Source organism: Dunckerocampus dactyliophorus, chromosome 1 (assembly GCF_027744805.1).
Source record: "Dunckerocampus dactyliophorus isolate RoL2022-P2 chromosome 1, RoL_Ddac_1.1, whole genome shotgun sequence".
Taxonomy (NCBI): Eukaryota; Metazoa; Chordata; class Actinopteri; order Syngnathiformes; family Syngnathidae; genus Dunckerocampus; species Dunckerocampus dactyliophorus.
In genome coordinates this window covers 23,574,409-23,600,402 of record NC_072819.1, presented here as the reverse complement: position 1 = coordinate 23,600,402, position 25,994 = coordinate 23,574,409, and the positions used below count along the sequence as shown (strand labels likewise).

At 41.0% G+C, this 25,994-nt stretch overlaps 1 protein-coding gene across 9 annotated transcripts in view; it reads right to left on the bottom strand.

Moving 5' to 3' along the window:
- Positions 1–347: 347 nt before the first annotated feature.
- Positions 348–25,994, bottom strand: part of LOC129178107 (nephrocystin-4-like) — a 254,373-nt gene continuing 228,726 nt past the window's right edge. Inside the window, exons 24-30 of one of the 9 annotated variants that reach the window (XM_054769919.1) lie at positions 25,073–25,152; positions 24,688–24,773; positions 20,737–20,908; positions 17,428–17,607; positions 16,445–16,588; positions 14,099–14,366; positions 12,211–14,042 (exon numbers count right to left, since the gene is read on the bottom strand). In XM_054769919.1, the coding sequence (XP_054625894.1) occupies positions 14,002–14,042; positions 14,099–14,366; positions 16,445–16,588; positions 17,428–17,607; positions 20,737–20,908; positions 24,688–24,773; positions 25,073–25,152 (971 nt within the window). In that variant the 3' untranslated portion in view covers positions 12,211–14,001. Of the gene's footprint in view, positions 2,864–6,453; positions 8,369–12,210; positions 14,043–14,098; positions 14,367–16,444; positions 16,589–16,712; positions 16,749–17,427; positions 17,608–20,736; positions 20,909–24,687; positions 24,774–25,072; positions 25,153–25,994 lie in introns of those variants that run through there. The other 8 variants (XM_054769929.1, XM_054769957.1, XM_054769968.1 and 5 more) reach the window with 8 other exon arrangements.

Here is a 25,994-nt window from a genome sequence, read left to right as displayed (position 1 = left end):
TTTGAACTTGCACCGACTTGAGGCATTAATAAAGTTGATTAAAAAAAAAAAGACTTGCACTTGCATTATGTTATATGGAATTTCTTCTGTAATACGATGCGAAAACTTTACATAAATTCTTTATGTTCAGTGGAATTTATGTAAAAGGAGGTTTATGTTATATACATATATACATATACATATATATATATATATATATATATATATATATATATATATATATATATATATATTTTTTTTTTTTTTCCTTTTCTTTCTTTTTAACCTTTCCTCTCTCCCCTGTTGATATCAACATCCTCTGTCTTTGGTTCTGTACTGTGGAGTGTCACTGCATGTAGATACTGTACATGAGTTCCTCATTTTATTTCTTTGTTGAGCTGGCCCTTGCAACGACTATATCAAGGTCATTGTTCTTGAATGTAATCCTTGTAGCTGCATGGTTCTTTCTTGTTGGTTACGTCCTCCATTATCCTTATTGTCATAGTAATATGATCTTTAATATGTATCCAGATCGTTGATATCTTCTCCTGGGCCTCCATTTAGTTTGGTGAAGATTTGCTCCAAGTGCTTTGTATGTTTCCCTGCTTCCTCAAGTCTTGTGTTTTCTTGGCGATGTCGGCATTAGGTTTTGTCAGATGCTCACAGCATTGTGGCTTTCAGCTTCTTTCCCTGTTTCAGCAGTGCAGTTTTGAATTCTCTGTTGATTAACTTAACAGTGACCGGTGGGGTGTTGTTTCTGCCATATTGTGAGACCTCCTTTGAGTCTAGGAAATTAGCAATCTGTTGCTTTATAGAAGGAACATCACTTGACCTGGGTGTAATTTGGAGTCCTGTGAGGATCACATCGTTCATTCGTGCATTCTTATCCATCTCGTCAATTACGTTTTTCATTCGCTTTGTGATATTTTCCTTTGCTTCTTTCTCTTCCTCAAGGGTGGTGCAAAAGGCAGCATTATCCTTGAATTGTGCTTTGATAATGCTCTATTTTCTTTAGGGTTTTTAGCTTCCTCAAGAGCACCGCGCAAGGTAGCGTTGTCTTTCAATAATACTTCAATATCGTCCGGCAGAGCCTTGATATCTTCTATAGGGTTTTTAACTTCCTTAAGAGCAGCGCGCAAGTCCACATTTTCATCCTGCAACTCCTTGATTTCTTCTTTTAGTGCTTTGGTGTCCTTGCTCAGTGCGCTATTTTCCTTAATAATGTTTGTGACATCATTATGGACATCCGTGATCATTTTATAGAGGCTATTCCAATTAAATTTAATATCTGGTTTCAGAAGTGATATTTCCATCCTTATATTTGCAGAATTTTCACTGATTTGAATTGCAGATTCTCAATTCCTGGCCACAGCCAGTGTCATTTTGCTTTATGTTTGACATTGTTGCTAGGCAACCACTTTGAACTTCAGCAGTTAGCCTGTTAGCTTGATTTGCTAGGAGGTATCAACACCTGTAACTATTTTATCTCAAGGAATCTGTACCTCTCATCTATCCAAGTTAAAGTTGGGGGATTCAGCAAGCAGTGCTGATCTTGTTTGTGAAGTGTAGTCAGGAAAGCACACAAATAGTTAAAATTTCCAGTATCTTCAACAGAGCTCCTGCCATATATGTCCTTCACAGTCAAAAAAAAAAAAAAATGAAATTGTCCAGAGTTAATATATAACATGAAGGAGAGATGATGTCAGCATTGACGTTTATTTTTTTTTTACTTTTGTTGCCATGTGTCACAGGACAAATTGCATTTGGGAGGGGCTGGGGGCGGCAAGAAACTACAACAACAAAGTGGAGACTGGAGACTCCTTCCCTCAAGTGGAGTACTGCAGCATCCATAATTAAAGCACAGCAGCAGGTTAAGCTCACATTAGTTTATTGTTTTGGTCCTTTTCTGCCATTCATCCTGAGATATTACAATCTTGCGGCATTTCCAGATAAATCTGCTCGACCAATGAGTGACCAGCAGTGGTTTAATAGGCTCTATTTGCTTAGAAACCGGGCTGACCAGGTACTACTAGTGATAGTACCCACTTTTGCCAATGAAGTATCAATGGCTATGTTGAACCAAGTAGGCACTATGCATAAGACGCTTGTTGCTGCTCACATTATTTCTCAGGAGGGAGTACTGTAATTTGCCTTTGTAACACCTCGCCACGTTGTATTAAACGTTTGTGTAATAACAGTGCCATGTTGATATGTCTGCTGACGAAAGCAGCTGGGGACAGTGGCTGGCTACACACGACAATGCTTTTGTCACACACTTGTTATGGAATAACACTGAAATCACACATTGGGGCGGCATGAGGGCAGCGTTTAGTTGCGTAAAGAAGTGTGTAATCTGTGTGTAAAAAGCACACGTGGTGCATAATTCTTGTCTGTGTTATGGGCAGCTTTGAAAAATAATGTAAACACGCTGATGTGTTGCTGAAAGAGCTGGTTGGTGCTAGGTTGCGTATTTATCTATTTGCAAAGCTTTTTCTACATGGCTGGACGCCCTTATAAGACACACATACAGTGATGTCCCTCCATTATAGTGTTGTTTGCACCTGCTTGGATGGAGCTGGAGGTCATCAGGGAGGTGAAGTGTAGTTCTGGCTCCACATGAGAGCAATAAGAGGCATCGGTCCAGTCAGTCCTCGCCTTTTTTGCTCTGCTGGAGTCAGAGGAGCCCAGCTAACACACTAACAAGGTGAGCAGACAGCAGGGGGTGGGGAGGTGGGGTGTGTCTGCACTACCCCCAATGTGGAGGCGACAGCTACTGGACTTGCAGCACTTAGGTGGTGTTATCAGGTGCCTTGGATCTGGCTGAGGGAGCAAACCATGCTGCTGTTGCAATTACTCTGAAGAAGGTTTCTTGCAAAAATAACTGCTGGAAGACAAAATAGCAACCCATTTATCACCAGAGATACACTTACATGGTTCACATTTGAGGTGGACATGCACTGGTGTGAAACATGGGGACAACATGGCTATTAGCTATACTGCTTAGGAAACAGAACACATAATCACTGCTGTGTAACACCAAGTCAATCACACTTACAGGATAGTCGTATCTGCCTGGTACCTGCTGGTTTTGCGTATTTCCGGTGCATTTTTTTTCCTAAATTTCTGGCGTCCCATAAGGGTTGTGCCCAAAATGCTTTGGAGGATGTGCTACAACACATGTAATACAGATATCCTCCAAATTGATTAATTATCAGACAAATGGTAAAAGACTTATGGGTAATTAGTTGCTCGGTTAGTTATTTTGCTTGATGGAAGCCATGTTTTCCACCCAATCTTTGTCAAATTTTACAGACATGTGCTTGTCAGTCCCCTAAAGCTATGCATTAAACTTCGTAATGAACACCCTAAAATTACAGTGGCTGTTTTGCAGATGGATTGAGCTGTGTGAGAAATGTCAAGTCAATCCAATTTATAGGGGTCAAATTTGGGATTTAATAACGGTGTCACCATGTGGTGTATTTGTCAGATAAGTAATAGCCTCTCATCCCTCCAGGTTTGTTTGGGGACCTTTGTAGATTGTTTTGGGCATGTAAGTATTAGGCGCCATATCGGAGTTTCCTAGCATGCAGCTGTTCCACACGTTCCTGCGAAGAGGTATATACGAGTCTCTCAAGCAGTTTCTGTGCAGGGGGTACAGGCTGTCAGTGGGGGAGAGGGCAGATAAAGTGCTTTCCCTGCCGGGTTTGGTGATGGTGCGGCTGTGGATCTAATGGACAATATGCTGTCACTGCTGGGCTCGGAGGATGGTGGTTTTGTGTTCCCACATATTTTTCTGAGCCAGCTTCCGCCTCCAGTGCGCACGGCATTGGCTAACTCTCCTTGATTGACCAGCGGCGATCTCCGTGGCCTGGCCAACGAAGCTGATTGAGTTCTTCTGGCTACGAGATGGCGTGGACGACCCGCTGGCGACGGCGACGGAGACGACCCTGCGTAGCTGGTGCTTCTCGACGTTTGGCAACGGCTGTGGACGCTGGCGAGCAGTGTGAGCTGCTATTAATTTGTGACTGTTTGTCAGCGAGACGCTTCATAGTAGACTCCGCCTCGCAAGTCAGCTTGCTTCCCCCCGCAGGCACAGGCAAGGTAACCGAGGGCTGCGGGCCACTGTTCAGTGCAGCTAACGCCTCTTCCATCAACACCTTTGGTACAATGTTGGTGACTGTTTGTTTCCATGGACGCAAATTACTGTCCCTATTGTCAGTGTTGATTTTCTTTGTGCTAATGGACTGCTTGTTAATGTTTCTAATTGCTGCTTGATTCATGCTGTATCGTTTGCCACATTTCCGTGTAAGACCGGGGGACTAGGGCTATTTTTTTGCATCAGGTGACGTGTTCCAGCATTTGCTGGCAGATTTTCCGTTGTTGACCACCTCTGCGTTTTCTACCACCGATACTAAACATGGTGTCGAACAGTTCATCCCAACAGAGGGGCTGGCGGCTGTCGCGTGTGCACGATGCCTGAATGCGGCTAAAGAGGAGTTTGCTAAAATGGAGGTTTTGGGCATTGTGAGGCGGTCAATAGCCTGTGGGCCTTGCTCCTGCACATGGTGCCCAAGGCAGATGGGTTGTGGCGGCCTTGTGGTGATTTTCACCACCTTAACAATATCACAGTGCACCATTGCTACCCCATTCTGCACATCCAGGATTTTTCCGCCCGCCTGGCCAGTGCAATGATTTTTTTCTTAGTTCGACGTGGTCCACGGTTATTACCAGGTTCCTGTGTGTGCGCTGACCATGTGCCCATGACTGCAGTAATTAGACTGCATTTGGGCTTTTTGAATTTTTGCGCATGCCTTTCGGCCTTAAGGGTGTGGCGCCGACTTTTAAAGCGGACTTATTATGCTTTTCATCTTTTCTGACCTAGAAATGTTGTTACAATGTTGTATTCTCGTGTTACACGATGCCAACGCGTTAGATAATAAGGTTTGCGCATTTGGAGACAGCAGTTTTGGATGGCTCGGCACGCTGTGTTTTATGGATTTTTTTTTAACACCCAGTTCCATTGACGTCAATGCAACCCGGACTTCCTTATATGGGCATGCTCAGGTAAACACTGTAGGCCTGCCCTCCCCCCGCTCTGCTTTGCTCTGTTCTGTTTACTGTGTTAGCACGTATGGCTCCCAGGAAGTGTTTGTTCGGGTGTGCCTAAAGAGGCAAGCCAAGCAGAAGCGGTTGGAGTTCCCGGCCGGTGTGCTCAACTGTCAAAGGCATTTCACACGGCACTGTTTGTGAACATGGGCCAATACAAAGCTGGACTATGTGCCAAACTGTTGCTGAAGTCCAACGCCTTTCCAACGTTACTTGGTCGTGTTGAAGAGTCAGGACAGCAAGCTGTAAGTAAAGCCCCGGTCACACCGCCCGAACTTTGCTGTAGCGTCCCTGGAGCGGTGAAAAAAATCATCACCGCTCGTAACCGCGTACAAAATGGGGAAAAAAAAATAGAAAACATGGGCGTTGTCCTAGCGGTGCACCGCTGAAGCCGCCGTTGCTTTAGTGTTGGTTTAAGGGTAGCGAACGTTGGCTTAGCGGTTTAGAGGTAGCGAGCGTCGATAGAGCGACGTTCTGCGCATACGGGCTGGTGGCATTGAGGCGCGTGGATCTTCATACGCAGTCCCACAGTGCCCTCTAGTGTGTCTCTGCAAACACAACAACTGTCTGACCCACACAACTCTTGTCTCTCCTTCTTCTCTCTCTTCTCCTTCTGTCAACAGCTTGTGGTAATCTGAGTAGGTTCTGATTCTGCTGCTGGACTCGTGCACCAATTTATAGCAAGTCTCTCAGCATCCATGGTAGTACAGTTTTACTGTAACTTGCAAATTTGATATAACTGAGGTCTGCACTCAACGGCTAATCCAAATAGGCTGCTGGTCCATTTCTCCCCGTATTTATAGCAAAATTATGCTCCGCCTCCGACACCTCCATACCAACGGCAAACCAAAGTTCATCACCGCAATGGATCGCTGCTTCATCGCTGCTTCAACGCCTGACACCGTTCCAGCAATCCCGTGTCCGCTCGTAAAATGCTTACAGCCGCTCCAACTAAGTTTGTGCAACGTTTAATCACCGCCCGGGCAAAGCTGGCGAAGCAGCACTGGTCCAGCGTTCAAGATTTCTGCGTTGGTGTAGCGGACCCAAGCGTCCACGAACTTCCGTCTAGCGGTGCCAAACTTTGACTGGCCGTTGTTGGAGCGGTGATGAACTTTGCCGTAGCGGAAAATTGCCCACTCCTCACAGCTTGCAATATTTTGTGCAGCTCAAAACTTTCGGAGCAGTAGGAGGGACCATCAGCGGTGGCCGAGCGTATACGGCGTTGCCTTAACGAGGTCCAACTTCTGTTAAACGGTGGTGCGCGGTTACGAACGGTGATGAATTTTTTTCACCGCTCCAGGAACGCTACAGCAGTTCGGGCGGTGTGACCGGGGCTTAACAATTTATCAGTGTCCTGACTGTGTTTATTTTGTGTAAGTAATCGAATAAAAGGGGTTCGCAGCTGTCCGGAAGTCCTCGGGAGTGCTTCGGAGTTATACCAATCACAGTGGAGAGGGCTCGGCGGGAGGCGGAGGAGGGCTGGGGCTGGACTGAATTACACAGACCATTTGGGCAGGAGACAGGAAACACTGCAGGAAGAGGTGCAGAGTCTGGAAGATCCACAAAGCTTTTTGTGCGGGTTATCGTGTGTAGCTGCTCTCCAGGAGTCCAGAACTCAATACAAAGGCCTGAAAATGAGTATAATAGGTCCCCCTTTAAGAGGCTGATGGACTCTGTGTTGCTTGACCTCACTTTTGTTTTTGTCTATCTCTGCATTTTGGTAGCCAGTCTTTCGGCCGAGGAGCACTTTTGGCATCTCACGCTGGTTTTCCACCATCTTGACGCACATAGTTAAAGGAAAACTGCACTTTTTGGGGGGAATTTTGCATCCAATTTATCATCCACAATCCTTATGTGAAACATGAACACATATTTCTTTCCCTTGTCTGTGCGTTCTAAAGAGAGAAAACGAGTTAGCATGAGGGAGCTAACAATGCACGTAATGGGACACACCTATTTCGACTATAAAGCCCTACAAAAAAATGACAATAGTGTTCCATTTACTTAACTGACCTGTATATTAACTAAGCTACAGCAATATTGTTATTGTAGCAGCTAACACGATGGATGGATGGATGCATGGATGGATGGATGGATGGATAAAGGCCACTGTTACAATCAGAGATGTATTAATTTAACATAAGGAAACCACAATATTAGAAACATGTCTCAGTCTGCTGCAAGGCAAACGCTAACCGCAATAATAAACATACTGTTAAATGAATACCTCTCTGACAGCGTCAATCTAACCTAAGCATTATTATCTTTGTAAAGAATTTGTGATAAAGCTCATTTGTTGGATCTCATTGGATGGTTAGAAAAATAAGCAAATTAAGTACGTACATATGACATTTGAGCGTATGGACACCCACAGGAAAGATTTGCACGCATAAAGCTTTGATATCATGTAGCAGCACCATGCAAACATACACCTGAGAGCAAAATGAGCATCCCCATATTAGACAAAAAGAAAGATGAAATGTACCCGACTGAGCTCTTATCTTCATTTTATTAGCCTCCTCTGCTGATGTGCTCAAGCTTTATTTTGCAGCCTGAATCCTAATGAGTGAGATATGGGAGGGGGTGGAGGAGATTGTGTAACGGCCTGTTACATAACACAATGCTCACAGTGTGTGAGGCTGAGTTGTTCTCCTCGCCAAAAAAAGAAGAAAAAAAAACATTGTACCCCATTATGGCGCTGCTTCTAATAATGGCGTGATGAGGATAAGTTGTTTGGGAGGTGAGGGGGGCATGGAACCCTGGCTTGTGTTAGATTAAAACTCCACCATTAAGTGGCATTGAAGTGGGTTTGCCGGGTAATTAAATTCGATAAAACGTTATTGCTTGCACCTTCAGTGCACTTCCTGATGGTAGGGGATGAACTGTCATGAACACTGGCTGGACACCTCAGCAGAAGATAGTGCAGCTCTGCTGGTTAAAAGCTGGCTTTGTGTACCCGCAACTTTGCAGAGTTTGGCTTTGCAAGGTTTGATTTATTTTAAGGTGGCTCGTTGGAACGCCATAAAATAAATCTGACTCTCATTCGTTCGTATAGCACCCTTTAAAAAATGTAGTGTTTATTATGACTCAAGTACAAAATGTAAGTAGCAAAAATACAGCACATAAATAGTTTAAATATCATTCATGTGTAGTTGACATTCACACAGAAGGTCTCCTCCGTCTTCTCCTCCATGTTGTTGACGTAGACCAGAATCTCCACTGAGCCTGGACTCTGGCTGGGGGCAAAGCGCAGTCCTATGGTGTAACTGTCTCCCCCGCCAATCTGAGCAGCCAACACAACAACAAAGCTCTCGTCAAACTGTGTCTTTCTGAGGGTAACAGTGCGTTGTCCCTAAGAGGCAATGGGTGTTGAAATGTCAGGGAAATGTAAGGAAAAACACAATCAACTGCTGACATAAAATCATGTGCTGCTGTGACGTTTCACCCCAAAACACCTTTCATCCATATACTTTATATGGACAAACGCATCCAGACACTATTAATTAAGTCATCAATCTTTTGGACGAGGCCCCTTATCCCTGCCTAAATCTTAGTGCTTCATTTAACCAGGCATTTTTGTCATGCAAACGTATTACTCTTTCAAACTCGTATTGTTTTGAGAAGCCAAACTCTTTACTTAAGTAACTCCAATAACTAACCGGAAATACGTTTCTTATCACCGAAATCCAACCAGAACTGGGCTCACGGGACCTAGTGCAGGGTAAGTCACCATTGACTACACTGCTGAGGGGTATGTCATACAAATTCATGTCAAAAAATCGGAACTATCCCTTTAAAGTAGATATTCAAAATAGAATGTGACACATGGTGTCACAAATGGGATCCACCGGTAACAGCCCATTTGAAGGACACAGGAATCTTGTCTGTATATAAAAGACAATAATCTCTGAAAGACCGGTTGAAAAGTAGGCTAAGTGGGCATCAGACATAAACTTATGGACACTGGGGATGTAGTCTCGTGTTTTCCCTAGAACTACAAATTACTAAGGATGGACATGTGACTAATTGTCCTTCATCGACTATGAAGGGAATCGCACGGCATACAAGCAGTTTCATTGACTTCGCGTATTGAGCAGGACAGCAAACTAACAAACTAAAGGAGACTGAATCAATAGCACCTCTACTGGTTGCAGCCAAGTAGTGCATGCCATGTTGTCTCAGTTGCTTCAATACATAAAGGAAACACGTATTCCTCCTTTGAGGCAGTAAATACAGGATGTGAACCCATGAGACATGTGCTGTTTACTCTGATATTTAAGTCTAAGAGCAGAAATAGAAAGTGCAGTCGACTAGAGAGCAAAGACACAGTTATGCACCGACACTCCCCTCAAGACACACTGGAGACATTCTCCTAGTTGTTCTTAGCATTGCTCCACACTCTTCTCGAAGTGTAATAAACTTGCTTCTGGGACATTGTAGGGCCTCGCTGATGTTTCTCACAGCTGGTTGGAGACGACCACCTCCTGCACTGTTACCCGTCACTGGGTACTGGAATTGATCCCACACAAGCTGCACCATCGTCAGCAATGTGAACTACTACACTACCAATCATGCATGTATGCATCAATCAATCATCCATCATCATCCATCTAAGGTCAAAAACGTCCATAGTGATTGATGTATGTGGAGGGTGTGGCTTTGATTAATAGAGAAAACAAGAGGTTCCGGTGCTAGTCTGTATAGAATTAGTAACTCATATATTACATATGCTGTAAATGTTAAAATTATTAATAATTGTTATTATTAATAATATCACTATTATTGGTTAAATTAAAATGACTAATTAAAAATAATTAATTGACTGTTGACTGTGTTCTGTGGGTGTGTTCAAATGTTTAACATAATAAATTCGCTATACCAAAGAAGAAAACAGCTTATCTCCTTGTTCCCTGCTTTCTGGTTGTGTTTGTTGTAAGGACGTACTTCCCTGCTTGGTATTCTCCAGCAGTGGTCACTTTTATTTATTTTTCTACAGCAATTGCTTCCTGCCTGGTTCTCAGGAGCACCTTCAGTTCTTTGTATTTTTTGTATCTCCTGCTGGTTTTCCTGCAGCATCTTTAGTTAGTTTTTGGCCTCTGCCGTATTTTAGTTTTGTTTTGTAGTATATCTTTTTGTATGCCTTTTTCCTCCTGTGGAGTGATTTTTTTGTATTTTTTGTAGACTTTTTCTTTGTACTATTGTGTCTCGCTCTCTGCATCTTGGGGTCCAAACTCAGTCTTACGCCGAGTTTCTTACTCCTGCTACCATGCTCAGAGGACAGCCAAAAGGCTGTGTGGTTTAAAATTAAGGAAAGGGTTTTTTGATTGGTAAATTTTGCTTCAAAAGGCTCTACTGTCTGGCCCAACCAGTGAACTTATTGTATCTACTGTCACTGTGATTTTATTTGTCACTGAGTGCGTTGCCCGCCAGAGAGATGCAAGAAGTTAGTGGAGCACTGCCGATATTTTTTATTGTAATTTATACAGTGGTACCTTGGCATACGAGTGTCTCAACCAACAAGTGTTTTTTTTAAATGCGAGCCGGCTCTCCGCTGATTTTTTGCATTGAACTGCTTTTATGCATTCCCACATCCTGATCAAAATCTTAAGACCAGTTGAAAAATTGCTAGAATTTGCATTTTGCACATTTGGATCTTAATGAGGTTTTAAGTAGAGCTACAATATGCAAAAGCAAGAAGGGGGAGTGAGACAAAAAGCATTTTGAAAAAGGAATTTATTGGAAACAACAATTAAACTGAAATAGGCTCTTTATCAGCTTATCAAAAGTTTAAGACCATCGCTCAAAAAATAACAAAAAACTCTCCAAACCAGAACAAAGAATGTTCTCAGTAGGACTCAGTAATGAGTAGCTCCAACGTTCTTCTTAATCACTTCAAAAATTGGTTTGGGCATGCTTGATGCGAGTGTTTCCAGAAGGCTAGTGGGAACATTGCTCCAAGTGGTGAAGATGGCTTCATGAAGAGCATCAACTGTCTGGAACTGATGGCCATTTTTATAAACTTCCCTTGCCATCCATCCCCAAATGCTCTCTATGGGATTTAAATCAGGGGAACATGCAAAAGAAGAAGAAGAAGATGCAGGATGGTCCAAAAGAGTGATGTTATTCTCCCTGAAGAAGACCTTGGTCAAGCGTGCATTGTGAACTGCAGCGTTGTCTTGTTGAAAAACCCAGCTGTTACCACACAGACGAGGGCCCTCAGTCATGGAGGATGCCCGCTGCAACATCTGCACGTAAGCATCCACCGTTTGACGACCCTGCACCACCTGAAGCTCCAGTGTTCCACTGAATGAAAAAGCACCCCAGATCATGATGGACACCCTCCACTGTGCCGGGTAGAAAACATCTCAGGTGGGATCTCCTTGTCATGCCAGTAACGTTGGAAGCCATCTGGACCATCAAGGTTACATTTTTTCTCATCAGAGAATAAAACTTTTTTCCACCTTTCAATGTCCCATGTTTGATGCTCCCTGACAAAGTCTAAACGGGCAGTTTTGTGGCCTTGAAGGAGACGAGGTCTTTGAATTATTTTTTTGTTTTAAACCCTTTTCCCGCAGATGCCGTCTGATGGTTATTGCGCTGCAGTCGGCACCAGTAAGGACCTTAATTTGGGTGGAAGACCCTCCGGCTCCGCGCAGGTGTGATTTTTTTTGTCTACCACTTTACTTTTTTGTTCCATAATGCTCAGGATCTTTTCAAAAATTTAAAATGACTGTCTTACTGCGCCCAACCTCAGCAGCAATGGCACGCTGCGAGAGGCCTTGCTTATGCAGCTCGACAATCCGACCACGTTCAATAAAATAAAGCTTCTTAGCTTTAGCCATCAGGAGGGCATGACAGTGTGAATGCCTGACAGAAAATGAACATTTTGAGGAGGTTTTGGCTTTTATAGCCTGTGGTCTTAAACTTTTGATGAGCTGATAAACAACCTATTTCAGTTTTTTTTTTGTTATGTTTAAACTACAAGTTCCAAAAGTTTTTTGTCTCACTCCCCCTTCTTGCTTTTGCACATTGTAGCTCTACTTAAAACCTCATTCAGATCCAAATGTGCAAAATGCTAATTCTAGCAATTTTTCAGCTGGTCTTAAGATTTTGATCAAGAGTGTATATACGTATTTTTTAAGGACGTGTTGCTTAAATGCATACCTTGAATCTTGCTTTCTGTGCATTTTTCAGTGTTTTTCATCACTAATTTGCAAAGCTGGTTTGTAATAAAAAACCAACATTTGATATGTATGCATTTTGCCTTCACATGCCTAATTCATCCATCTCATCCATCTATAATGTAATTTTCATTCATTGTTAGGTTTAATTTTCTTCCCGCTAATTGAATCAGTCCAGGAGTAGCCGTAGGTTTTCTCTATTATCGTGAGTGACAGATAAATGGATGTGTTTACAGGATTTACATCCCCCAAAATCCTAACACTATTGATCTCTGCTGAAAACGTGTTTTCATTATTCCTAGTCATATCAAAAGGAAGCAAAGTGTCAACCACCATTACTAAACGCTGCTGGCAGGCTAAATGCTTTATTAGACACCTGGAGCGATGCTAAAAAGATGGAATTTAAAAAAGAGGCCCACCCTCCTCCCTCAGGCTAATTGACATGGTGTGGTCTGGGACAGGAGCAGCATTTTCTACTTAATAGTTTATGTGATGTGGAAAAGACTCCCATTGCATCTCATTGGTTTTACTGCTGGTTTTGCCATTTGTTGTTACTTTTTATCACATCTCATCAAAAAGATACGCCATAAACGGCAATGATGATTCCATTGCTTGTGTATTTGAATGTGACTCTAACACCCTTTAAAAAAACATTCTACTTCATGGCTACATAGTAATGATGCTAATGAAATTGTTATAACAGGAGACATATAACAACCAGTGCAAAAAAGTCTAATAGATGTACTGTATATTGCTCAATATGTCTTTATATTTTTAAGTGTTAAAAAAAACAAACATTATGCAGAAATGTGTACAAACACTGTTGCATACCAATATGAATATTAATTGTTAATTTGCTGGCTTGGCACTGTGTCTTTATTTAATGCATATTTACATTTAAGGTTCCATCCATTTTCTATGCCGCAAATCCTCGCTAGGTTCGTGGGGGTATGCTGGAGCCCATTCCAGCTGACTTTGGCTGAGAGGTGAGGTACACCCTGGACTGGTCGCCAGCCAATCGCAGGGCACATACATGTACAGTGGTGTGAAAAAGTGTTTGCCCTCTTCCTGATTTCTTATTTTTTTGCATGTTTGTCACACTTAAATGTTTCAGATCATCAAACAAATTCAAATATTAGTCAATGACAACACAAATGAACACAAAATACAGTTTTTATATTAAGCTTTTTATTATTAAGGGAGAAAAAAAATCAAAACCTACATGACCCTGTGTGAAAAGGTGATTGCCCCCAAACCTAATAACTGGTTGGGCTTTTGCGATAACTTGCAATGAGTCTCTGACAGCGCTGTGAAGGAATTTTGGCCCACTCATCTTTGCAGAATTGTTTTTCATTTAATTCAGCCACATTGGAGGGTTTTGCAGCATGAACTGCCTTTTTAAGGTCATGCCACAGCATCTCAATAGGATTCAGGTCAGAACTTTGACTAGGTCACTCCAAAGTCTTCATTTTGTTTTTCTTCAGCCATTCAGAGGTGGACTTGCTGGTGTGTTTTGGATCATTGTCCTGCTGCAGAACCCAAGTTGGTTTCAGCTTGAGGTCACCAACAGATGGCCGTACATTCCCCGTTAGGATTTTTTGATAGACAGCAGAATTCATTTCCATTTATCATAGCAAGTTTTCCAGGTCCTGAGCATACTTTTACGCCAGATGTAATGGGACACACACCTTCCAAAAAGTTCAATTTTTGTCTCGTCAGACCACAGAGTATTTTCTCAAAGGTCTTGGGGATCATCAAGATGTTTTCTGGCAAAATCTACAAAGCTCAAAATTACTATTGCAACAAGACATCATCAATAGGGTCAAACTAACCTGTCATACAATGGTCAAGTCCCAGCTCACATGCCCTATTAGTGAGTAGGTGAATGTGGGTGGGTGAATCCAACGTTTGGTGAATCCGTGTGAGAATTGTCTTCCAAATTCCTTCGTCAGACACGTCAGCGCTCTCTCTCTTGCGGTGAGCTGTGTCCTCCTTCAATTGGCTACTCCTACGCGAAGCAGCCATGTTTCCTTGTCTTGACAGCCAAATCCATTGCCATCCATCTTCTATGTCGCTTATCCTCAAATCCATTGCCTTTAACTTGAAAGCGGCATCAATATCAGTTTTTCGTGTATGTTCTATGATGGAAGCTTGTCACTACCAATTTGTCACTGTGAATGTGCACAAGGCGTCTACATTACGGTACAGTAGGTGGCGGTATACACATAAACATTGGTTTAGAAGAACGTCTACATCTGGTCGTTTATTTTCGGTAGTTAGGTGGATAGATAGATACTTTATTCATCTTCAACAGAACAGCATTTTATGTTTTGTTTTATATGCTTTATTGTATCTGTATTTCTATTTATTGATGTATAGTATACGCCAGCGGATATGATGTGTACACCTGTGGCGCTACGTACATTGCAAAAGGTTTATGTGGGTTCACTTGTGAAATTGCTGAATATTACACATTATTTCTGCTGGAGTTATCCTCCGGATTTCATAACAACCACAGAACAGTGGCACTTTGTGGCCGCTTTTGAGTCATCATAGTGCGTGGATCCCCCCGACAGATGCAGGTCCTTGTCAACGCCATCGCTGCACAAATTCCAAGACGTCCCCTCTTTTTTTTGTTTTCTTTTAACAAAACAGGTTTTACAATCTTGGTGGTATATTTATGGTGTTTATTGAATAATCCAGATCCAACAATGTTTTACATTTGAGTTTAGTGTAAATTGTGCTCACTGTAAATGATGACCAATGACAAATGTAAATGATGTAACCGACTCCACTCAACGAGAGCAGAGGGCTGGCAAACCGATAATGGTGGCTTCTTTGCGTTTTATGGTTGTTTCCTGAATTTTTTAGTATACTACTACCAATTAGTAGTAGTATAGGAGATGTCAGGAGGTTAGAACATGACCACACCAAGCATTATGGGAAATGTAGTTTTTAGCCACGTTAGCTGCACCGATATAAAAGCCGCAGGGTTCAAAGTTTGAGAAAAAAGTAGCAGCTTAAGGTCCTGTCACACCTTGACGATTTAGCCAGCTTACGCCAAATACGCTGGCGTACGTCGAATAAGTTATGGGTAGGTTTTGTATAAGTTAAGAGCATGGTGAAGGACGCCGGCATACGTCCTAGTACGTCCAAGTCGTCCAAAAATTTTGTGCATGCACAAAACTTTTCGACGTATGTCAACGTATGATTCATACGTCCCGCATACACGGGCAATACGTTGTGCGATCGTTGACGCCCGTTCACACACGTTATTTGTAAGCTACGCACATCGTAATACGTCAACATACCTTGAGACAAAACTGTGTCTTCTTGGCTCTCTTCTTGGTAAGGATTGGCTGAGAGGAGATAGAAACCGCTGGGGAAGCAGCTTCTGATACCATTGACGATGCCTGAGAGGCGTTAGAACCTGCGTTACTCCATCAGAGTGAGAGTGGGAGGGGGAGGCTGTGGGTGGTGATGGATCCCTCCGTCACTGCCCTGATACTTCTTGGCAGCGGTCTTTGAAATTTTCTTCGGCATGATGGTGATGTTGACACTGCGATGTCAAGTGAGGTTATGATTTGTGTCCTCAAGTGGCAGCCTTTTTATAGGCTACGGCACGTCATCGTCGGCCATACGCTGACGCGCGGTTTGCATAAGTTAGACTGGCGTTGGGCATAAGTTGTGAACACACTACGCATTCGTTGGTATAAGTCGTCTATAAGTTATAGAAACGTTCTATATAAGTTACTAATACCTCATGTTTACGTCGAACTCCTTATGAATACGCTATGTATACGCCCAAAATTGAAAAAAACGTCGACAGTTCAACGTATGCCATCAAAATGATCACGACAGGCATGCACTGGCTAAATCGTCAAGGTGTGACAGGGCCTTTATACACCGGAATTTACAGTACTGTGTTTTGTATTCAAATTAAAGAATGCTATGACTGCTGACAAGGATCACTTATAAGGAATTAGCAGCTATTGCAGCTAATCCATAACAAAAGAATTGCACTTTGATAACCCAAACCCCTTATCAGAATCTCCTCAACCAATCTCATTGTGAGGAAAAGGCTCTTTTTGCGTGTGGGTCTTAATCAAAAAGTATTGACTTTTTACTTTTAATGAATGTAAAGGAACAACATGTCTTTCTTTTCCTCCTAATCTCACCTGGAATTTATCCTCTTTGAACTGGAGCAGATCAGGATGGTCGGAGTGGAGCAGGAAGGTGCGGCTACCTGTGTAAGGGTTGGTGTATGTGATCTTCTTGGAGCTTCCCCGCCCACCTCTAACTGGGACACACACCTCAAACGCCTACAAACACAGACACACTGTTTAGATGACTTTATCAGAGAACTGATTTCCTGTCACAGACCCAGAAAACCATCATTAATGTGTAATGTAATGTAATGTGTGTAATGTGTAAACAACATCCTACTTAAAGGGACTGTCTGCGGTGGGGTCCTCCAGCTGCCTATAGGGTGTCAACATTCAAACGTATGCAAACATTATTTCCTGCTTTGACGTAACACCCGCACGTGCATTAATTATGTTTCTTGTCTGCTAATGATAGCAATTTGGCAAAAGTTTAGCTACTAACGTTAGCAATCGTTAAATAATGTACTGTATATCCTATCATAACCACACAATGACTCAAAATTGTTGGTCACCTCTCGTGTGTACACACCACGGACATGTACGTGTAGACCAACAGCCGTGAGTTGACAGCCATGAATACCGCTTATTTTATTCGGGCCAAAACGTACCGACATTTTCATGCAGTTTAATTCATAATTGTGAAAAATCTACATTTTTCTGTGCAATCTGGCTGGTGGTATTTTGAGACATTTTGGTTGTAAAATGTAAATATATGGACTGTATGCGCATACAGTCCATATATTTTGTCATTATGTTATGTCACAGAGAGGTTAGATGTTACTGATAAAAAGTGACTGGTTGCACATTAAAACAGACAAATGGGGCAGTGGGTTGTGATGCTGAGTTACAAACGTAGCCACAAAGAGTCTATGACTATGTGGGTGTGTCAACCACTCAGATCAGGAAACAGTCAAGGTAGCTAAGGTCAAAATGTTTGTCACTGCATGCAGAGTGTCTTGTTTAAGTGCTGAACTTGGAAGAACACTGCTGTTTACCTTGGATAGAACAGGTCGGTGGATATTAAGGCAGAGTAGCCATGCGGTGACCAGCTGCCTCTGCTCCACGTCCACTGCGTTCAAGAACAGGAAGCGGCTGCCTGCCCGCCACGGCTGCACCTTCAATTGGAGCTCCTGCAATGCTGCAGGGGGCAGCATGAAAACACCTCTAGGGTTGACCTGTGGAAAAGGTATACAAGATAACGGAGTGGATGAGTTAGAGAAGGTACATTTTGAAAGACAGAGTAGAATTGTTTTATCTGCAAATTTAATGAGTCAACAGCTGTGATACAGCTAAAGATGTTTCAGAGCCATCATTTCTACAAAGTAAAGGAGATCCAATTGGATCAGATCTACATGAAATTTGGTTTGATATTACAACTTCTGAATCTGCATAGACATAGGAAATGGTAGATATTGGCAAAAAAGACCTGAGATGTAAAAATTGATTGGAATTGAACATTTCAGTTGCTTCTAAATGGTTAATCTGGCTCAGATTCGTTTTAAACTTGTCGTTTATACATGTCAAATGTGGGTTATATTGAATATTTGACTGAGATATAAACATTAGTACATGTTAAATGAGAATCTCCAAGTTAAATTGTGTTTACTTTTCAAATTTTTATCAGGATCAGATAAGGATGAAATTTGATTTGTGATTATATCTTCTTACTTGCATGCATACAGTACAGTTTGGATTAGATCAAGAAAATTAACGAAATACGAGATGATTTTTGATTTATGACATAAATGTGTGTATGCTCCCACAAATATTTGATGAGAAGATCTTTGGTGTAATAGCTTCCAATCACAAAAAAAATCCAGGCTAACAGGAAGTTGTACACACACAAAAAAAATCAGCCAAATTAAGGAGTAGGTGAAAGGAAGGGCAGAAAAAGAGAACAATGAGTGAACTGTGAGTAATCAGTGAGAGAAATATAACAGAGACACAGCAGCATGTGGGAATGAGAATTACTGCATAGCTCTCTGTTTTTTTTATTGAAATCTGTTGAGAAAAGCGAAACTATTCTCTGGCGGTGTGAGCTTTATCCTGTTTCATAAGACTCCTCCGATGCGTTCCACAGCAACTCAACCTGCCGAGAGTCACATCAAAGCAGACACTGTGATGCATACGCTGGAATCTTTTAAAAATACATCTGTCGCTTTTTTTTTTCTTCCTTTCCTGCCTGTATCCCATTTCTTCAAGCAAAAAAAGTCCTGTATTGCTACTGTATGCACTCATTGTAACAGACAATGATATGACTTTATTTTTAATAAGAAATACCCTTTTATTGGGACTCTGAGGGAGAATCATCATCATCAAATCTCCTTTGTTAAAATGTACAGGTCAAGCTGACAGTATGTATGGAATGACATTAAAAAAAGACTACTTGTTCCGTCAAATCCCATTTGTAGGTTCATGATAACGTACTGCATGTTATTACAAAAGAAACTGTTCCCTGTTCCCTTGTTTTCTGTCCCAAATCCCTTTTGAGATATGTGGCTTTCACACAGGAGATAAGACTCGGAGGAATCCAGAAACTACCAACTTCCCGACATGCAATCAATTATTTTCTTTTTATCGTTATACAAATCAACTCAAGTTGAGACCATAGACCTTTTTACATTTAATTACTATGTACAGTAGTACGTACTTACAGTAAGTATTACTATACAATGTCTGTCAATTTTGACACCTTTATTTGTTCTTTATTACTGAATAAGCTACAGTATCTACAAACTCTCTTAACTTTACTGTACTTTTTCACCCCATAAGAAAATGGGAACATGTCAAACACAGGAACACTATCTTTATCCTGTTTATTTTAAATGTTTTTGTCATTTTAATTCTTATTTTTAGTATTCATTTTGATGATAGTGCTTACTATTTCTATGAGTTATATTCTTTTTATCTTTATGAGTTTTATCTTCTGTCGGGGGCATTGTTTTTAACTTTGTAAGGCATTGGGTTGCATTTCATCCGCAGAAAATGTGCTTTATAAATAAAGTTTGAAAGTAAATGAAGTTTGAAAGGAAGGGAACAAACAATCACTACGAACGCTGTTTCGTCGTATTCTTTTTCAGATATGTTGAATTGTGAAACAGTGTGTAATGTAACTTTGTTAAGCACGTTAAAAAGAACGAAACCGTTACTACTACTACGTACTTAATATATGCATTATATTTTCATCATCTCTGGCATCAGGGAACGCCACAGTCCACTATACATTTTTAGATATTTACACCAAAATGTGTTCAATGAGAGAATAACCAAAAGAGAGACACGACGCCAACACTGCCAGCGTTGCAATGCTCCGTCTGCTAATGAGCATCTGCTATTAAAGTGCAGCAATGCATGCCAGTTTTTCCTGTACTTCATGGTTCATACTGTCCATCTGCCTACAGAGACGGTTCGCTTCATCAGAACAGTAACGTGGTCTACTGGAATCCACACAGACTTTCAGGAAACCCTGCTATACACTACACTTACACTGTCCAATGAAAACCATGGATGTCCAAATTTTGTTAGCATTGCTTTGGATCGCCAACCCGCATCCCTGTTGCCTGCGCTCAGACTGAGCATTCACACTTCGAGCCTTCCACTCACTTCAATATTACTGCAATTTTCCTGACTTATCTTAAGTCGTTCTGATTATTTCTTCTGTGCAAGTTGGTGGCTGTCATTAATTACTTGCAAAAGGAGTGATTGCATGACACATCTTACACACTTGAATGTAGTCATGGGTGAGCGAGACAGCTGTGTGTTTCACTCTTTGGATTATTTGGAGTCTTTTTATTAAATTAAATGTGTCGGCTGTAATTAAGAAGCTGCACAGAGCGATCGTATTACTGTCATTCTATTACCCGCCTACATGTGCGTGTGCAACCATGCAACCATGCTGTGCCCTGGTCCACATCTTCTGATCGTGCCAAAACAGGGGAAGTGTGCCGAACTTGAGCACGGATGAGAGCACTCCATGAGCCAAACAAGCCAGACTTTAGGTGTAAAGTGGGTCCAACACAGTATGATTGGCCTAGTGTGAGTAGGCTTTGTAGTGTTATCTTCGTTACTGGAAATGTAATTTTCTTTAATTTGTGATTTCAAGCTTTGCAATGGGAGTGTTGGCCAGATTGGGCTGATTGGGTGGATAGTCTTAAGTAAGAATAACAGGCAAAAGGATCACAGTACAGCTATAATTGTATGAGAAAAAAGGCAGAGAAGTCCTGAACATGAGAAGCAGGGCTCAGAACCAAGTGACATTGATAAAGTAACTTTCAAGGCACTACATTTACTAACTGGCGCTGTACCTCAATCTCCTGCGGGTGTGACGAGAAACACTTGACCTTGTGAGCAACCTGCCTCCCGCGCAGCACCAGTGATTGACAGCTGCGTTGGCCAGTGATACAGCTGACATCCACCCGTTCCATGAAATGCACGTAAATCTGCCAGATCTGCGAGGGCGCCGCCATCCACTCATCACTACAGAGAACAAACATTATCAAGGACAATTACAGTAAGACAAAGAACTCCTGGAGAGGCTGAAAGATCAGTGGGAGGTCAAAGATGAGGACGTCTGATCTGCGGTTATGTACTCGCATTTTAATAAGCTGCCAGCATTGCCATCATCATCAACACCATCATCATCATCCTCCTCCTCCCACTGCTGAGACAAAGGGAATGTAGGTCTCAGTGGCCTGAGATGAGACTGAGAGCTGTGAGTGGGAGGTGATGTAGTCACATACTCAGCACTGCTCCATGACTACAGCACTTAAAAGAGCATTCAGGGACATTTGGAAGATGCTGGAAGTCATCCGGAATTTTGACGCCAAGACAAGAATATTGACTTGTTGAGGCAGCTTCCACACAAAGGTTCTCACAATAGACTACATTGGGTGTTTTACAACATTATAAACCTATTAAATACCGTAGATATACACAGCAGACAGTAATTATGATGCCCAGCCATACACCATACACCCAGTGGTCACAAAACTAGGTACTCCTGCACAAACACCAAAGCTGTTGATCAAAAATGGTGTCTTCACAACTATCCATTTTCTATTCTGATTCTCCTCATTAGGGTCACGGGGGTATGCTGGAACCTATCCCAGCTACACCCTGGACTGGTCACCAGCCAATCGCAGGGCACATATAGACAAAGAACCATTCACATTCACATTCATACCTATGGACAATTTAGACTCACCAATTAACCTAACATGCATGTTTTTGGAATGTGAGAGGAAACCGGAGTACCCGGAGAAAACCCACGCAAGCACGAGGAGAACATGCAAACTCCACACAGAAATGCCCAACGGAGATTCGAAACCAGGTCTTCCCGATCTCCTGACTGTGACTGTGGCCAACATGCTAACCACTAGACCACCGTGTGCCCGTCTTCACAACTAGAAGTGCATAATTGCAGACAACCAAAAATGTACCCTACTGGGCAAGCAACAGTTGTTTATGAAACTGCATGCTGCATATGTATATGAATGACACAAATACATATACATACATTTTTTTTAAATTAAATTAAAATGATAATGAGGATATGCGGTATAGAAAATGGATGAATGGGAAATTAAATGTGATAAAATAAAATTGAAATAAAATGAATTATAAGCCAGATGGATGCAATGCATTATTGAGGTGCCACTCGGATAATACTTGATTTACACTCTATTAATTGAATTAAAATAAAAATTAAACTACCGAACGACAAAACTACCGTAGTGCCTTAAGGTCATTCAACTGAATTGTACACACCGCACATAATGCATAAACCTTTTCATGTATTAATACAATTGTATGTGCATTTTTGTTGTATTTGTTTTTTTATTTATGTTCTGCATTTTTATTATTAAACTACACGTGTTTTTTTCATTATTACTTCTGACCCAATAAGGTACAGTCGAACCTCGGTTAGCGTCCGCCCTGGTTAGCGTGTTTTCGATTAACGCTGAAGATTCATGACACAATTTTGCCCCGGTTTGCGTGCATTCTCCAGTTAGCGTACAATATGGCGCGCGTCTTATCGTGTTGTTAATACAGTGCATGAGTCCAACTGTGCTCTTAATGTATTTTTAAATCACAAAATGCCCTTCCTTTTTAGCATCCTATTAGCTAAATAAAAAAATGGCAACCAGAACCGGAAGTTATTTCGGCCGTCTATGATATTTCTCAAAAATATTAACCCAAAACATGTTTTATAGTTTTAAAATTAGAGTTTTACATTCATAAGATAATTCTAAATGCATGTACTGTAAATGACAAATGAAAGGAATGAACATTTAAGGTTGCTTTTACCTTAAAAATCACGTCTTCAATGAGGGTAAAAGTAACCTTAAATGTCCATTTATCCATCTCATTCATTGCTTATATGCATTTATATGTATTTCAAATTGTGTTTTGCATGTAAAATGATAATTGTAAAACTTTCTGGAGCAGATTAATTGGATTTACAGTACTTCTTATGGGAACAATTTATTCAGTTAACATGCGTTTTGGTTAGAGTCGGACCGTCTGGAACGAATTAATGACGCTAACAAAGTTTTCACTGTATAGAGCAGCCATCACCAAGTGGCGGACCTCGGTCCGGATAAGAACCCAGTGATGACCCTTTACGGACACTTTAATAAACAATTAAAGTGAATTGGAAATATAATAATAATATATACCGTAAAGCACCGTGTATAAACCACACCCGTGTATTAACCGCACCCCCATTTTCAGGCTCCTGGCGGGGAAAAAAACATTTTTAGTTCATAAATGCTTGCCAACTCTTTCATCACAAATCAACATGCATAAAAGGTACTAAGCAATTTCAAAAAGAAGAATAATGGAGAAATCTGAACTTCGGCATCTAGATCTTTAATATTATGGCTAAGCACAGATTAATAATAATAACAATAATAATGATAAAAAAATCTAAAATGGGTTTCTCGTCAGTTTCTGCGTCTGGTCACAGACCTGTCATCGTGTATAAACCGCACCCCGATTTTTTGCTTCTTACCAGTGGAATAAAAGTGCAGTTTATACACGGTGCTTTACGGTAATTATGCTCGCAGACCGATTGCAGCAGCAGTTTGCGGGCGTAATTAGTTCAGTTATTACGGTTACGTGACAGCAGACGTGGTGACGTCACTCATAATGAGTCAATGAAATAATTTATTTCTTTTTCTTACTTGCCAAGAAGTGAATGAGAGAACAAGGGCTTGCTCAAAAGTAAGAAAAGCTGAAAAAAGAGAACATTTAAAAGTGAAAGGACGGACCAATACATGTTAATTCTTCCAGAATCCAGTGCCAAACCGCTGTGTCTCATATGCTCTGAAACTGTAGCGCTGGTCAAAAGCACAAATGTGATGCAACATTACCTGACAAGACACAAATCATTCGAGGGGAATTATCCATCCAAGTCTAATGAAAGAACGGGAAAATAATGGCGCTTGGAGCCCAGTATGAAAAATTTACAAAAGTCATAACACATTCATTTACAGCACAGCAATGTGCAAATGAGTGTTCCCTAAAGATTGCATGGATATTGGAGCAAAACAAAAACATTTTGTTGTGAAGGAATGTTTCTGCTGCAGAGATCTAACTCAAAGGGAAACAAAAAGATGAATTGTGTGACAAAATCAGGCAAATCCCAATGTCAGCTACAACAATAACAAGAAAATCTGAAACTTTAAGAGGGTGTACTGCCGCAGCGTTTCTGTTAAAGAGACACTTATTAAATTGTTATTTCATATTGTTTTTTCAGAGAAATTGGTGCAGTTATGTAACTTAAAAATAAGCCTCTTGTGTTCATCCATTGTTTGTACAGTCAAACAAATTTGGCCCCGTATTCTTTTAAATGCAATTTAGGTGCCAAGATAACTGTGTTGTACTGAAACAATGGGGTGGTGTGCAGGGTTTCATACATTTCATATTGATATGAGCTAGTCTGTTTGGTGCAATGTATAGCAAAATAAGGTTCGGAGCTTCACTGTGAAAAAAAATTGAATTCACGGACTTTACTCAATTTTAATTGAAGACCCCTGGTATAGAGTATATGTAACCTAAAATTAAACTCTAAATTAAACATAAACCATGTTTTAAAAAAGGACATATTACTTCTCTTTACAGTGCAAATCAAAACAGTATCTTTGTAAATGAGATTTTTAATACACAATGCTTTCAGAAAATATTCAGAAACCATCCATTATTTTTTTTAAATATTGTGCAGGTGTACCTAATGTTGTGTCCGGTATACTCACATGAAAACCATGACATAGAACATTTTGATGTTGGGACAAGGACTGCCAGGTACTTTCAAGTATACGTCCTGAGGCTCTCCTGGCACCTAGTCAGAAAAACAGAAGAAATGATAAATAGTAAAAAAAAGGAAGCGTACCAAAAGACAAAAGGAGGCTGAAACTGCAAAAAACAACAATAAACTCATTAGCATGTTATGTAAGAAGAAGCCTTTTGTGCTTTAAAAAAAGGTGCTCAACTCATTCCAAAGAATGCTTGCAAGTGTTCTAACTACTAAACAAAACACGGTGCTAAAGCTACCAGTTGGGTAATTAATCCCCTGCTTACATTAGTGGGCAGAGAGAGACATACTGTACTGTATAAAGGAAGAGGACATGGTTCTCTTACCAGCGTCACAGTCTGGCAGATGATGTTGGGGTCACTACAGCATACAGAAATGTGAGTCTTGGCACCTGTGCCTCCAACTGCTTAAGCCATGAGGAAGACACATAGACAAGCACATTAATGCATCGGTTTAGAGCTGCATGGCGTCCTTCATAATGTATTTTTTGTATTTTCTTGTCAAAGTGCCTTAAAATTTTTTTTTGGTTGATATTAAAATATAAAAGAAGTGGACAATAGAAAGTTCTCTACTTTGTCTACTCATTGATATAGTGATTTATTTATTATAAAAGGTTATTGTACCTGTGGTCAGATGCTATTAGTGTTCTGATATAGTAATCTAATGCTACTGTCAAAACAACAAAAAAGAACAACACCAAATTAAAACTACAAAATGAGCACTCATTCACCATTGGTACGATAATAGCATGCTTTGATGTGTGTGGTGACAATGGCGCAGCATGTTTTACTGGATCAGGTGGTCTTCAATACCATTGTGGAAAGTTCTGGGTAGTTACTTACTTTACTCCGAAAAGACCAAACAACCAACTTCTCCCGCACACAACGAACACACAGGCAGTTTGGCTCATTAGCATGGAAACGACGAGCATGAGCAATGTTATTATTATTTTCAGCGGCCCGGTTCACGGCCCAGTGGTTGAAGATACTTGCCTTAGAGGGGACGCACGGAAATACTTAAAAAATTCTAAATGTAAGCGTTTAATACACACTTTTTTCCAATTTGTATTAAACATTAATATGGAATTGTAATGATATACCGTGGTGTGAAGAAGTGTTTGCACCCGTCCTGATTTTTTATTTTTTTTCCATGTTTGTCACAAATGTTTCAGATCATCAAAGAAATTAAAATACACTCAACAAAAATATATTGTTTTTGCTCCCATTTTTTATGAGATGAACTCAAAGA